At 32.3% G+C, this 15,810-nt stretch overlaps 1 protein-coding gene across 7 annotated transcripts in view; it reads right to left on the reverse strand.

The window, feature by feature from the left end:
• The window catches only part of LOC110111166, a 117,511-nt gene that overhangs the window by 92,011 nt on the left and 9,690 nt on the right, over positions 1-15,810 (reverse strand). For all 7 annotated transcript variants that reach the window (XM_020842921.2, XM_020842920.2, XM_020842919.2 and 4 more), the window contains one exon: positions 5,299-5,448. In XM_020842921.2, the coding sequence (XP_020698580.1) occupies positions 5,299-5,448 (150 nt within the window). The remainder of the gene's footprint in view (positions 1-5,298; positions 5,449-15,810) is intronic.

The raw sequence follows: 15,810 nt of genomic DNA on the forward strand, positions 1-15,810 counted from the left end.
TTGGGAGCGAGAGTGGAAAGGGCTCTTCCTCCACTATACATAGTAGAGGTGCACGGGGATATGATTTCATTTTATATATTTTTTGGAGTTTTGTTAAACTAATATTTTGTGATTTTGTACTTTGGGACTTGATTTTATTGCATCTACTTTCTTATTTTCCACTATTGCTATTATTTTCCTGCTAAAACCCTTAATTTTTCATTTACGCAATTCTGTTTTCGTGAGGCTTACGCCTCAAACCGCCTCGAGGTTTACGCCTCGCCTCACGGATGAAAACCGCCTCGAGGCGCAGTTACGCAATTTTAAACCTTGATTTTTATACACTATTTTTAATATATAAAAATTATAATGTCCTATCCAACCCATGTCAGTGTCCTATATTTTCAATAATTGTTGTCCCGTGTCCGTGTCTATGCATCTTAGGGTTATTGCTATAAATTCAATCATATGTGATGACATTAAAAGCATTATTAAAACTTAAACAACTCAATTTAGATTATAAAATTGTTTGAAGTCACTTTTAGTCAGGAAAATTCAATAATAACTTAAACCTAAGGAATATGAAATAATTATAGTGAGAATCAAACAGACAAAGAGGTTCTAATAGCATAGGCTATAAGAAAATTCATTAAGGCTATAAATAGGAGATACAAATGCAATAAAAGAAATTATACTTGATTTGAATAAGCATATTGTCTTGTGCAAGCATTGAGTACTTCAACAAATGAGAAGACCAGTTAATTACTTGCAAAAATAGAGCCATCAAATCATAATGGAACTTCCTTTTGATATAAATGCGAAAAAATAGCATATACTATAATTTAGTTCCAAGAAAAAGTTTAATTGCACAACATCGAATGGCAGTCATAGATGTATAAAGTGAGAGTGCAGGGAGAAGGATCAAAGGAAATAATTGCTCGTTTATTTGATGGTGAAGCTTTTAACTAATGAAATTGTTTTGCTAAAAGTAATTTGCTAAGACAAATTTTAATACTTTAGATAAGTAAAAACTGAGTGGAAAAAGATGGCAAGTTTTACCAAGTTTATTGTAGAAGTATTAAAACAGTCTAGAAATAGATTATGCATTACAGAGGAGATAAGATACCAACACAAATACTACTTAGGTTTACCATATAGAAGCTAAAAGGATTCAATAGAAATGAACAAATCAAAAGCAACGGTTTGTAATGATTCATATTATAAGTTAGATACTAAGAAACGATAAAAAATAGATATAAAAAATATCATTGAAAAAAAGGAAAAAAAAAATTGATAACTATTAAATGACAGCTTTAAGTTAAAAATCATTTAACAAGATCATAATGAAAACATACAACAACAACAACAACAACATCAAGCCTTTATCCCACTATGTGGGGTCGGCTACATGAATCCTTTTTCTCCATTGTGTCCTAATAAAAGTCAAACTCTCGTTTAAATCTAATAAAGAAAGGTCATTCCTAATATTTTCTAACCAAGTTTTTTAGATCTACCCCTACCTTTCTTAACATAAGTCAAATCTAATACCTCTACTCTCCTAACCGGGTCATCGGAAGGCCACCATTTTATGTGACCAAACCATCTAAGGCGACTCTCTCTAATCTTATCTTCTACTGGAGCTACCCCAACCGTTTCACGTATATGCTCATTTCGTATCTTATCTCTAAGGGTAAAGCCACTCATCCACCTGAGCATCCTCATCTCCGCCACACTTAACTTATCTCTAATGAAAACATAATGAGGAATATAATCTATTGGTCCCAAAAAAAATAGTTAGCTCCCAAGTCAACGCATAAAAATAAATCTTTAGCTTCAGATGAGATACTTACTAAGAATTGAAGAGTTACGGATCAAATTATAGTGATATGGCTAAACAAAAAATTCTATGGAATTCCAAAGACTAAGAAGATGTCAAATGAATAGAGACTAGGCATTTTGTTTCTAATATTTAAAAAAAAAATTGATGTTTAACATTGCTCAATCTAATTTAAGAGAAATTAAAAAAAAAAAACTGTGAGAGAAAGTAATGGAACATAGACAAAAAATAGAAGAAAAAAAAATTCGAAAGTATAAAAAATATTATGATAATATTTTAATTTGATTTCAAGCCATTAATATCAAAAGCAATTTTGTACTAAAAGCCATTGAGATCAAAAGCAATTTTGTGCAAAAAAATGAATGAAAATAAAAAAAGAAAAGAAAGTGACTTTGTATAGTTTTATTGTTGATCATGGAAGTTGTAATGATCGAGAACAATAAGAATTGAGTTAGTGTGAATTAAGAAAAAAAGATGAATTACATATGTTTTAAAGTTATTAAAAGTATGATAAAGTATCGCCTAATATTAGTAGTTAGAGAGTGACTAAAGAATTCTAATTACTACAAGATTACGTCAAGGATCATAATTAAGTCCACATACTTTTGCATTGGCTATGGATATGCTTATAAGGGAAACTGAAAATGAGGTAAGGTGCCTTCGAGCAAACTTTTTTTAGATGACAAAATAATCATTGAAATAAGTAAAAATTTCACACATTAGAAAAAATGATTAGAAGATAAGAGAGCTTAGAATTAGTCGAACAAATGAGTAAGCAAATACTAAACAATTTTAGTGATGTAATATTATTAGAAAAAAATTTAATACTAGGTTTGATTGAGTTTAGTATGTTGGATTTACTTCTACAAAAGTATGAGGTTTAGAAAAAAATTATAACTTCTCAAATTAAAGGTTGAATGGTTAAAATGAAAATGTACCTCTAAATTTAACGAGATAAAAATAACATCATAGAGATTTAAAGGTTAAATTTGTAAAGCTACAATTAGCTCTGATATTCTATGGCTTCACGTGTTGGACAATAAAATAATCATTGATAGCCAAATTTAGCGCTACAAAAATGAGAATATTAACATAGATATGTGATAAAACAAGAAAGGATAGATTTAGGAATGATATCATTTGAAGAAATGTGAGAGTAGCAAATGTGATGAAGTGCATGTGCAGCACAGTGTAGAAGTTTGTAGAAATAATGTTAAGTAATTTAGTAATTTAATTAGAGAAGAAATAAGTGAGTACTCATTATATATATATATATATATATATATATATAATGTTCCCTCATTGATTTAATTAAACTGAGTTTTTTAGTAATAGCTTATAATAAAATTGAATTTCATAGGGTTGATACTGATCGAAGTTATGAATATGAAACATGCGGATGATCAAATTAGCTTCCTGAAAAAACCAAAATCCTATGAATCATGCCTGAAATTAATGAGCTATGATAGAAACAGTAAGATGTTGGAATTTCTCGATTTGAAATTTTTTTCCCTGACATTATGCAAAAATACTTTCTGTGTCGGAAGCAACCAAAGTTGAAAACACAAATTTTAAGAAAACTCCATTTGCTTTCTAATGACATCAAAGTCACATAATGTTGACGAAAAATTATATAGGTCTGCTCAAAAAAAGTGACATCTCTCTTTCTCCAACAAAATAATCGTTCTTGCACATGTTAAATTTTATCCCAACTAACACAATTGTTTTTAGCTTTGCTCATGTGGATATCTGGGTAAATGGGGGTCAATAACTTGTAATTTTGACATTTCAAATGCATTGGTATTGTTCGTTTTGTGATATGGATGACGGTTGAGTATTCTTGAGATACCAAAGGAAAACTTTGATCTACCTTCTGCGATGAAGCATACAACTTCCATCATTATCATCGCAGTTGAAAAAGACTGATAATGGAACAGATATTAAGGAAAACAACGCCTTACCAAAAGAAAAAGGTCAGTGGGATGTAGATGAGATTACTTATAATCATGTTACAAGGAGAAGCAAGAAGAACATGGTGGTGGCAAGATACAAGTGCTGAAGCTAATTTAAAAGCAATAGCTGACTGCATCTATGTAATCCAATAGCTTAAAATTATACTTGGAAGTTCTCAAAATAAAGTAATTATATTTTATAATACAGTATTTTGACGAAAAAAAAAAATCTAAAATATATTGCTCGCAACCCTGTCCAATGTACCGATACAAAAAAATAATGAGAATTAGACTTCATAAAGGAAAATTAAACAATGATTTAATTAGTATTCCATACATTCGTTAAAATAACCAATTTGCATATGTCATGATCAAATGAAATTACTTGCAAGTTTAGAATGAAAAATCTATATTCTCCAAGAAATAAGCGATAATACAAGGATTAATAATGGCAATCCAACATGGAAATCCAAGGGATCTTCGTTTCCATGTTAAATTCACACCTGTGAAACTACAATCTAGTATATAAATAATTTATTAAGCATCACAAAATAACAAATGTACATTAAAAACGATTATTTCTTTTTTTTTAGTATTTGATTATGAGTAATGTCTTTACTTTTTTATGATTTCCTTCTTACATAAACAATAATAAAAGGTGGTCAGCTATACGAGAAGAAATAGTAAGAAGAATTGATTTCTCCAATCTGTAAGACATCGCTCCAATTTTTTTTCTTATTCCCTCACTACTTGTTCATTCAAAACTCTATTAAAGCTATTTTATGTGCCAAATGTTTGTTCTTGTTGTCCCAAAAGTTGCTTTTTCTTACACAAAGGAAATAGTTACCCAAACAATGCCCTGTCCTTTAGCAGGTTACCATACGACAAAAGCATGTAAAAATCTGAACCAAATGAAGCATAAGCCATGACTTAATATAGCATAATAACCAATAAATGAAGCTATAATTATGTCAAAAAATGTTCAAATGTTTTGCTAAACCACTTTGGAATCTATTAACGTACACACTAAGGAAACTAACAAGAACTTTTTTTTTGTGTAAAATTGATGGCATGGGAAAATATATTTTAGAAATACCAAGTAGGAAGTAACCCTCAAATCTGGTCCAGTGATTGACTGGGATATTGTTGCAATCCTTAAGGCATTTCGGACAAATTAGCTGGACTGAATCTACATTCCTAAGTGAGATTCAATTCAAAGAATGGAAATGCAACTCCAATTCATCCAGCCGATCTAACATGTCCAAAAACCAGTTATCAAACAACGCCAAGGTATATGCATCATAAGAACATCTACAAAAATTACAACGGTAAACCTTTATGCTAAAAGTATACTACAGATAAAACCTTTTTATTAAGAATTTTAAATTTATAAAGCTAAGAAGATTTATGCCCATATCCATGGTGCAAAAATGAAAATAAGAAAAACTTGAAACAGAACATCCATCTTCAGTTTGTGACTTCAAGAAAGAAGAAACGTCAAGTTTTATTTGATAATTGAACACACCATACCTCAACATCAATGAACATAGCGTTCAAGGATTTGTGCCAAAACTCTCTAAGGCAGTTAACAGCACTTAAATGGTCATTGTCCAGTTCAACAGGGCACTCATCTGGCAGCTTTGACATTTTGCAGAAAGGATCTTTCTTTACCTGTAAAGCCTGTAAGACAAACTTTAAATATCCTAGCAGCTCAAAAGAGAAAGTAAATACTTGTAATAAATCAACTCAACTGAATTTAAACAAACGCAGCACCAGAATTATGAAGCATACAAATTTATCACAACGAACCAACAGAGAAAATAAAAATAGCACAAGCTAACATAAACTTCGAACATGATTTTTTAACAGAAGAATTTATTTAGCACTATATATTTGAAGAAATCTGAATGCAAATAAGGTTAATTAAGGATGAAATATTTTTCATTTCAAATATCAGTTACTAATTGATGCAATAACTAAAGATTTAACTACTTAAGCTCAATCCGAAACAGCCCATGTCATCATGAAATCAGCAAACACCCAAAGGAGAGGGGAAATATGAAAATACACTAGGCAAAAAAAACTCAACTTGAGTTGACCCCCCCCCCTTTGCATACATCACTAATTAGCAAATCATACATGATGTCAAGATAATTAGGGAAGCAGCAGAAAGCATGTAAATGCATAAAAAAATGCAATTTATGTTAACCTATCAAGCCATTTGCTGTAAAATAGACTCAAGGTTTGTAAATCTTGCCAGAAGATGTGATCCAAATTTACTTACAAGAAAACTTTAGGCCAAGAGTTTTATTAATGTTGGGTTTGTTCGGTTTCAGACTCTCAGTAAGTGTCAGTCCCCATTCTAATTATTCAAAATCAAGAGATATCAAGTATTAGCAACATCATATTAACATACAGAGAAATTATTGTCAATAATGCAGGATAGCCTATAAATCAAGGTTTAAAAGACGAAATTGAGGCAATTTGTAGAAACGACGTGAGGCATAAGCCCCTCCAAGATAGGAAAATAAAGTGCTAAAAAAATTATAAATAACTCATAAAAATGAAAAAATATTAAGTAATCTATGAACATAATAACTTGTTTAAAAATAAATGTTACTGAAACACAATATTCAAAATAAATAGTCACTGTTTTCCAAAAGATCTCAAAGTTCGCATGCTAAAGAAGGTTTAAAACACATAATAGTTTAATGTAACACCTTAAAAATGGGAGAACCAGTTTCAAGAATAGTACTTTTGATGCAATTTAAAACATCAATTATTTACAAAGAAGTGCTTAGAGTTTTTTATTCCACATAGTTTTGAAAAAATAGAGGTATAACTTATGATATCTAATTAATAGGAAAAACAATTTATTATACCATTTTTCCTGATACTTTTATAATGTGAAGAAGCTGTGTTACAGTATTTTGTTAGGCAAATACAGGTGCTATTGAGAAATGCATAAATCGGATTAAAATCAAACTTTGAAATAATATTTGTACTCCTGATCAGATAGTTCAAGACAATCAAAACTCAACTTCACACAAAGAATGTGAAATAGGTTGAAAGGGATGAAAGCTCCTTTACCTTCATAGTTCACACGACGTAAGCAAAGTCAAAGCAACACTCAAAAGGTTGAAAGATCATTATGTTCACTGCGAGCTCCAATTGGAATGAAACTTTCAAAACTCTACTTCTCACAAAGTAGTCAAATCCGACATAGGGTCAAAAGGGAAGAAAAATCATTACCTTCGCTACAAAGAACTCAACCTAACACAAAGAAGTGAAGTTGAACCAGGCAAAGCCGAAGCCGTTTACATTAAACAAGAGATTGTTACCTTCGCTAAGAGCTGTCAAAAGAGGCGAAGAACTTCTTGAACGACTATCCAAGCAGCCCTAAATCTAAAACGAGGCAGCCCTAAATCTAATACGTGCGACTCGGACGAATTAAAAAAAAAATAACAACAACAAATGAAACGAGGAGGCACCTCAAACTGTCTCGAGGTGTTACACCTCAATGAAAAAAGAGTAAGCCTCGCCCAAACCAGTAAGACTTAAGCCTCAAGGAATCCATGTTGCGCCTAGAGGCGTACGCCTCAAACGCCTTTTTAAACCATGCTATAAATCAAAATAAAGCGAGGCATGCCACTTGCAATATTGGAGCAGGAAAGCACATTAAAAATAATAGTGTGTTACGTGCACTGTTTCATGCTATATGCACTAACGCATATAATCTGTGACAGAAGATGGTAAAAAAGCTTCAAAAAGAAAGCTAAATAATAATGCAATCGAAGAATGTCCGACCCAATCATGACTAGAACTGATTACATAACCTCCTTTGCAAGCAAGTTCCATCCGTATGATGTAATAAGGGACAAGAGTTTGAATTTTATAGCAAATTTTGACTTCTAATCTACATCATTGCTAGTCATAGCTGTCCAAGAGGTAAAATTCCTTACTAATTACACGCCTTTGTCCTTCCTTTCAACCCCACAATATCTCACCTAAAAACATCACGAGTTGCTTGCAATCCTCCATCTTAAGCTATCATTGTGAGCGGTTGGCCTTCACATATTTTGTCCTCTACTCTCTCTAAAATATCCTTTGATTCACTACAAACCCTCAACAACACCATTGTCATAACCATTACAAGCCCTTGTTTGGTTTGCAACTACCAAATGGTTGAAGATCCTCTAGTATTCTCATCTTCTCTCTCTCTCTCTTGTTTTTACTTTAATTAAGAAGGTAAGTAAAACCACAATCAACTTCCTTGCCATCATCAATCTCATCGCAATCATCTCATAATTATTATTTATTCCTCACAAAAAATTCATTGCATAATACTGTTGACCTTGATAGCTATTCCAAGGCTGATTTAATCTAGTATAATGAAAATGAAGGACAACGAATGCAACATCAAATAAGATCACTTCAAAACACCACTACCAAAATTGAAATCATTTGATTGTCATTCGTTTATCAAATCAGCTAGAATGGACACCCACATTTTGGATCACCGCATGAGAGCAATTCGAAAAAAATAAATTTAATTTATGCACAGGAGGAAAACGAATGTTCCAAATGCATGAGCGACGATGTCCACAAACAAGATTCAAAGAACATAGGTGTTCTGCATTTAATAAAAACTTTATCGTTATTTTCTAATTAAAAAGAAAATATTTTTTATATGTATTAAAATAAAATTGTACATATACTAATTAAAGAACATTATAATATAAACACACACACATACATACATACTACTTAAATTAAAATATAAAAAGTAAAAAAAATCACTCTGCTCAAATCCAAAAACAAATGTCTTCCCAATTCCACTCCCCACTCGCTCACTCGCGTCTCACCTATTCGACCCTCGTTTCATATTAAAAACAAAATAAAATAAAGCCTCCCCATCGCTCTCATTCTCACCAACTTTGCCCCCACAATCCCTCTCTTACACTCCCTACCTCTTGCTTTCTCTCACTCCTTCCATCCTCTCCCAAATTAAGGCTAAAAGAGTTGAATATATATTGAACATGAAATCTTCAACAAATGTAACTTGGATGACCACTCAAGAAAGAAAAATGGTGCTTAAGATTGAGTAACTTGAACTTGAGTGTATACCTCTTGGAAATAAATCAATCATATGACAATTCAGCATAAAATTTAGTTTAAGTTCTTAAAACTTAGATGGAAAATATCGAACCAATGCACCTTAGAGATCAAGCTCATAATAAGGGAATTGAAGCATTAATTTATTCATGATCATTCAACTGCATTGTAATTTGGAGATTGGTTATATGTTTGTAATTTGGAGATTGGTTATATGTTCTATACCAGACAAGACTTAAACCAGAAAAATTACATGAATAAAACAACACAACTCATGTTTACCCATGGAGTAATAAAATATATCAAGATCTCATCAAGCTTTTCTAGTGACCTAGAATGAAGAAGATGGACTTAGTTCCAAAGTGTTTGACTTATCAAAGAGTTAAGGTTGAACATTACAAACCTATTGGAGTGTTGGATCAAGGTTGGTGAGAGGAAATTAGAAAGACCTAAACAGGTGGATGAGGCAACTAAAAAGATTAATTTAATTTGAGAACATCCACATATAATTCAAGCACAATAAACGAAATGCTTTGAACATAAGCATAGAGAGATTAAGCTTGAAGTTGAGGATCATCCCTTTCATGAAGGTTCATCTGAATATGGAGTTACAAAATTCAGCAAGATTATAAAGCTTTTAACCTTATTTCAATGGTCCTTAACTCCTTATACATGATTAAGACAATAGTTAGAATTTCATAACAATTATTCCTCCCAAACTTATGGGAATGTATGTTGTCTCACTTCTTTATAAAACTATGTATGACAATTCTCACACTTTTGACATACAACTTTCCTTAATGAATTATGACGAAGTACTGGAGTGCATTTTTGAACATCAAGCTTACAATTTCGTTTTCAATCTATTCTATTTACCAAGGTGCTCCGGAAGAACGACATTCAAAATGAGAAATAACATGGGAGACTAAGAGGCTATTTGGCAGCAAGTAGCGTTTCACTCAAGTAGAACTAGGTAAATTCGATAAGTACGGATTTACCAAATCCTAGGTGTTAAATCATAAAAACCATTTGACAAGAAAAATATTAAATCCTGACAACTCTTTGGTTAACTAATTCAAAATTTAAGGCAATTAAATTCAAATAAAATATAGACAAAAGATATTATAACAAAGTCAGAATAATTCATACAAACACAGCTAAGCACCAAATTACAATCAAGCTAAACAGGATCAAGAACATCAAATCCGATAAGATTAGAATACAATAAAACATCAGTATTTCATTATTGGGGATATAAACTTAGCATGCAACTCAACTTGATCAACATTACTGACTCATTATTTATGAGTAGAGTAATGCATTAGTAAATAACTATTGGAATAAGAAAATAATAATAAAATTAAAATTTTATATATACTACCTACAAATGGATATTGTCTACAACACTCTCCCCTCAAATTCTCTCCCCAACTATTGCAAGCACATTCAAGCCTTCATCATTAGCTTGAACCTCACCAAAATCAATATCATATTGCATATCAGTTTGAGACATTGAAATAAAGATCATGTATGTGATATGGACTAATAAAAGTTTGCAACACTACACAAGCAAGCACAATACTACATAAACCATCGAAGGAAATTGTTGCATGCAAAATAACACTTTAAATCTCTCCTTATAAATGCCAAATTTCTCTCCATTATATAGTGTAATTGTGTGTGGCGATGATAGTACAACTATTGTTCAACTAAGTACCTACAAGAAGTTTCTCCATGATACTCACTCAAATGATATTGATATCTCCATGTGCTGAGCTTATTAGTGTTTGCTTAGCCCCAATCGATCAAGTAATAAGTTTGCTCTATGGAACTCAAAACTCTCCCCCTCCACTGCCCATCATAAAACTCTGATAGTTGCAGACACAACAACAACATCAAACCTTTGTCCAACTACGTGAGGTCGGCTACATGAATCTTTTTTTCTCCATTGTTCCCAGTTAAAAGTCAAATTCTCGTTTAAATCTAATAAAGAAAGATCATTTCTAATATTTTTTAACCAAATCTTTTTAGGCCTACCTCTACCATTCTTAACATAAGTCAAATCTAATACCTCTACTATCCTAACCGGGTCATCGGAAGGCCGCCATTTTATGTGCCCAAACCATCTAAGGCGACTCTGTCTAATTTTATCTTCCACTGGAGCTACACCAATCTTTTCACGTATATGCTCATTTCGTATCCTATCTCTAAGGGTAAAGCCACTCATCCACCTGAGCATCCTCATCTCTACAAAACTTAACATAGTATTATGCTTCTCATTTAATGACCAACATTCAACACCATAAAGCATTGCAGGTCTCATCATCATCTTATAGAATTTTTCCTTAAGTTTGAGGGAGACTTTTCTATCACATAACATGCCCGATGCATTCCTCCACTTCAACCATCCAACTTGAATTCTACTGATACTATCCCCATCTATTTCACCATCACTCTAAACAATAGATCCAAGATATCTAAAACGTGTACTCTTATAAATGACTTGATCGCCCAAAGTCACAATTCCCTCACTAGATCCATTACTACTAAAATTACACTCCATATATTCAATTTTAGATCTACTCAAGCGAAAACCTTTAGACTCTAAGGTCGACCTCCACAATTCAAGTTTACCTTCTACTCCCTCTCTAGTCTTATCAACAAAAAGAATATCATCCACAAAAAGCATACACCAAGATAAATCCTCTTGCAAATGTCTAGTGAGAACATCCATGACTAAAGCAAGACATGGGCTTAAGGCTGATCCTTGATGTAACCAAACCGAAATAGGGAAATACTTGGTCAAACCACCTTGTGTTTGAACACAAGTAATAGCTCTTGCATACATATCTTTAATGATTTGAATATAAGCATTAGCAACTCCTTTCTTTCAAGAACTCTCAATAGCAATTCTCTTGAAACTTTATCATAGGCTTTCTCTAAATCAATAAATATCATATGTAGATCCTCCTTATTCTCTCTATACTTCTCCATCAAACCTCTCAATAAATGTATGGCTTCCATAGTAGACCTACCCTGCAAGAATCCAAATTGATTTTGAGAAACATTAGTGTCATGTCGCAACCTACACTCCATAACTCGCTCCCATAGCTTTAAAGTATGACACATTAACTTAATTCCTTTATAATTCTCACAATCTTGTGTATCACCTTTATTCTTAAAAATAAGAATTAACACACTCATTCTTCACTAATCTGACATCTTTTTAGCCTTCAAAACAATATTAAAAAGTTTAATAAGTCAAGAAATTTCATCATCTCCTAAGCATTTCCACACCTCTATTGGAATATCATCAGATCCAACAACTTTTCCACACTTCATTTTCTTTAAAGCCTCTTTCTTTAACTTCGGTTTAACTAATATGTCGATAAAAACTGAAATCTTTATTTTCATTTAGGGTACGATGCTAAGGTCACTAAAGTCAATCGTATTTTCACATTCTTCATTAAAAATTTTATCAAAATATTACATCCACCTTTGTTGAATATCATCTTCTAAAAGAAGTATTTTTTTAATCTTCATCCTTAATACACTTCACTTGAACTAAACCCTTACTACTCATATTTCTTTATTTGACTAAGTTAAACAGATATCTTTCTCCCTCTTCAGTATCAAATCTATTATATAAATCATTAAAATTTAAGAATTTTGCATCGCATATTGCTTTCTTAGATTCCTTACGTACCTCTTTATATCTTTCCCAATTATCAAAATTTTTACATTTAAACCAATTTTTATAACAAATTTTCATATTTTTTATCTTTTCTTGCACATTTGGATTCAACTACTAACTATTTTTACTATTATGAACTTTTCTCTTAGACACTATAGGCACATCTTTTGCAATATTCTAAATATCACTAGTCACTTTTTCCTACATAACATTAGCATCCTCATGCACAGATAAAATCTTAAGATCTAAAATCTTAATCTTAAAAATATTTTTGTTAATATTTTTTAAATACCCCGTCTAATCCTAGAATATCATTTCACTTTATTTTTTATTTTGTACCCCTTTATGTTAAAGTCCGAAAAATCGATGTTGGGTACATAAATTTTCACTCATAATAACTTTACAATCTTTGCAATCTAAATGATTTAATTTTCTTATAAGAAAATAATCAATCTGAGTTTTACTATATCTATTTTTATGAGTAATGCGATGCTCGTCTCATAGTTATAGACACATGTAACATAAATAAATTATGAGTCGAATGAGACCGTTGCCACAACATCATAAAAAGAAAATTCTTTTATGTTACAACAACAATTTTGCAATTATCTTTTAACAATCACGGGATGAAAATACCATCTAGAAGAAGCATTGGGTTTAACCTTACAAAAGGATGACTGTCGATAGCGGAGGGGGAGGGGGTTGTAAAGTTAATGAGCTACCTATAAACAATTGCTCATAGAACTAGATTAAACTATTGACTAATTGTTTATAGAGAGTACTAAAAAACCTCAAACAATTATCTATATTTATCTGCATATGCAACCCCTCTACGAAAATTTCCTAATTGTTCATCAACGACTATACACCTTGTGTCACTCAATATGCCTCAACTCACTTATAATTTCTTCAATTGGAAGAATGCTTCTGACGAAAGCCTAAAGTTATTGTATAGCCATAACGAATTCCCATAAAGTACACCAGCTACATATCATTGATTTTATAAGGCATGTTGATGTAGGCAAAGGGGGGGTTAACTCAAATCCAAAATAAGTTGGATTTGACTTCCCTTAAGCTTACAAGCTCAATAAAATTTGAGCTGGAATTTAGCTCATTTATGAGCTGGTCTTTAGTTCATTTATTGAACTAAGGGTTAGCTCATTATTAGCTAAGTTTAAATTCATAGTTATTTTTTAATTAATGTAATTTTATTATAGTTTTTTATGCATTAATTTAAGTTGTCCCTTGGGATTCCAAAATGGCTTTTGGAATCCCAAGGAAGTTTGTTCTCCCATGTCGTAGCTCCTTGGCTTCCACGGATGGCTGTTGTTTTCCATGCATGGCTCCTTGGTTCTCACGGTGGCTGCTAGTTTTCCGAACTGGGGGCCTTCCCGTGGCTTTTGGCGCCTCGGTTCGCTGCGGCCTCTTGGGTTCCCGTGGCTGTTTCCTCGGTTCCCTGGCTGGGATGTTTTTCCGTGAAAAGCAAGGGGGCTTTTCCATGGCTTGGGTTGTTTGGATTCCTATGGGAATTAAATGTTGTGTCCATTTGTGTTCCCCCTTTCATATCTATAAATATGAGGGGTTATGTAATGTTTTGAAGAGTGATATGTTATGTGAATGATTTTTGGAAATGTAAACCTGCGGGTTTTGCTGTAAAAGCTTGCAAGCTTTGTCCACTTCTTCTTCTCACCTCCTCTAGAAATCTTGTGAGCTCTTTCCACCCTTCTTCTCGGCTTCTAACATCTTTCGTCTCTCCGCAAGTGACACCTCACCTGTATCCCTCTTCTAATAGAATGAAGCTTCTTTAGGAGTTTTTGTAAGAGTCAAGTTTGTAAGTCTTTCATTTCTTATAAGTAAAGTTTGTTTTTGTTTATTTGTCTATTTGCTGTAATTTGTATCCTACTTTGGGTACATTTGTGTCTTTCTTTTATCTAGAAAGGTTGTAATTTTCTAGCAAGAATTTGGGGCCTACATCACATGTTGAGTGTAGGCCTTCCTATATGAATATACTATTCTCCATAATCCATCGAATTTGTTTAGTTATAGCATAACTAAGCTATTGATGTGCATCAACCATGTTACAAATTTTATCAAGATGGATGTCACTTGGGTAATTCGCCACTACTAAAACAGCAATATACACAACTTACATTTAGTGGACAATATCTGAAATTTTATTAGTAAATGAAAAGATACTTGTGAAAATAAAGGCAAAGTTGAAGCTAGCTACTGGATCACAAATATCAAATAAATGTAGAGTATAAGCTGAAGGGGAGAACATCACTAACATGTAATGCATGAATGAACAAAAATACAAACCAAGAGCAATACATAACAGTAGAGAATAGGAACTAAATACCAAAAGCAACTACATATAAATTGTAATAATGGCAACCAAATAGGACAAGCATAGAAAGCTAGGATGATGACACATATTCGATCCACTTACATTAGGGGTATCAAAATGGGTCAACATGTCAGGTTTGGATTCAGACCGAAATTGACCCAACCCAAATCCGATCAACCCAAACTAACCCGTTTAATAAATGGGTTAAAAAATTAAACCTGAACCCAACCACCAGCAACCTGAACCTGGCCCAATAACCCATTTTAATTAAAAAAATATTTGTATATGCTTATTAATCATAGATTTTCAATTAATTAATTTAAAATAAGAAGATTATACCAATAAATAAAAATAAGGAAAAAAGTTAAAAAACAAGTCATTTTCGGGTCAAAATCGGGTTGGCAAGTCAATAGAAAACCGACCTGTTTAATAAATGGGTCGAAATGCACAACCCAAATCCGACTCATTTATTAAATAGGTTAACTCAAACTCAATTTTTTCCGGTCGGGCTATTTTTTGACACCCCTAACTTTCACGACAACATTCTTCCATCCCATGTCATTAGTGTTGCCTTATTATTGTTATTTTACATCAAGGCCTAATGGACTACAAGTATGGCTTCAATAGTTATGTTCTCCATGGTAATCAATTTTGTGAAACATTAAAACATCATGTAAGGGCAATGTCAAACAATTGTTTCTCTAAACAATTATGCATTTTCATTATGTCAAACTAGCAACTTGTTTAATGTCTGCTTATTTGCTTTTTTTCATCATGATGACCAACGTTCTTCCTAGCTAATTTTTTGGTTCAACTCATCTGCAATGAACTTGGTTGAAATTCTATCTCCTTCTCCAGCTCAAAATCATCTTGCAGCTCTTTCTCG

Source organism: Dendrobium catenatum, unplaced genomic scaffold (genome assembly GCF_001605985.2).
Source record: "Dendrobium catenatum unplaced genomic scaffold, ASM160598v2 fragScaff_scaffold_1557, whole genome shotgun sequence".
Classification (NCBI taxonomy): domain Eukaryota; kingdom Viridiplantae; phylum Streptophyta; class Magnoliopsida; order Asparagales; family Orchidaceae; genus Dendrobium; species Dendrobium catenatum.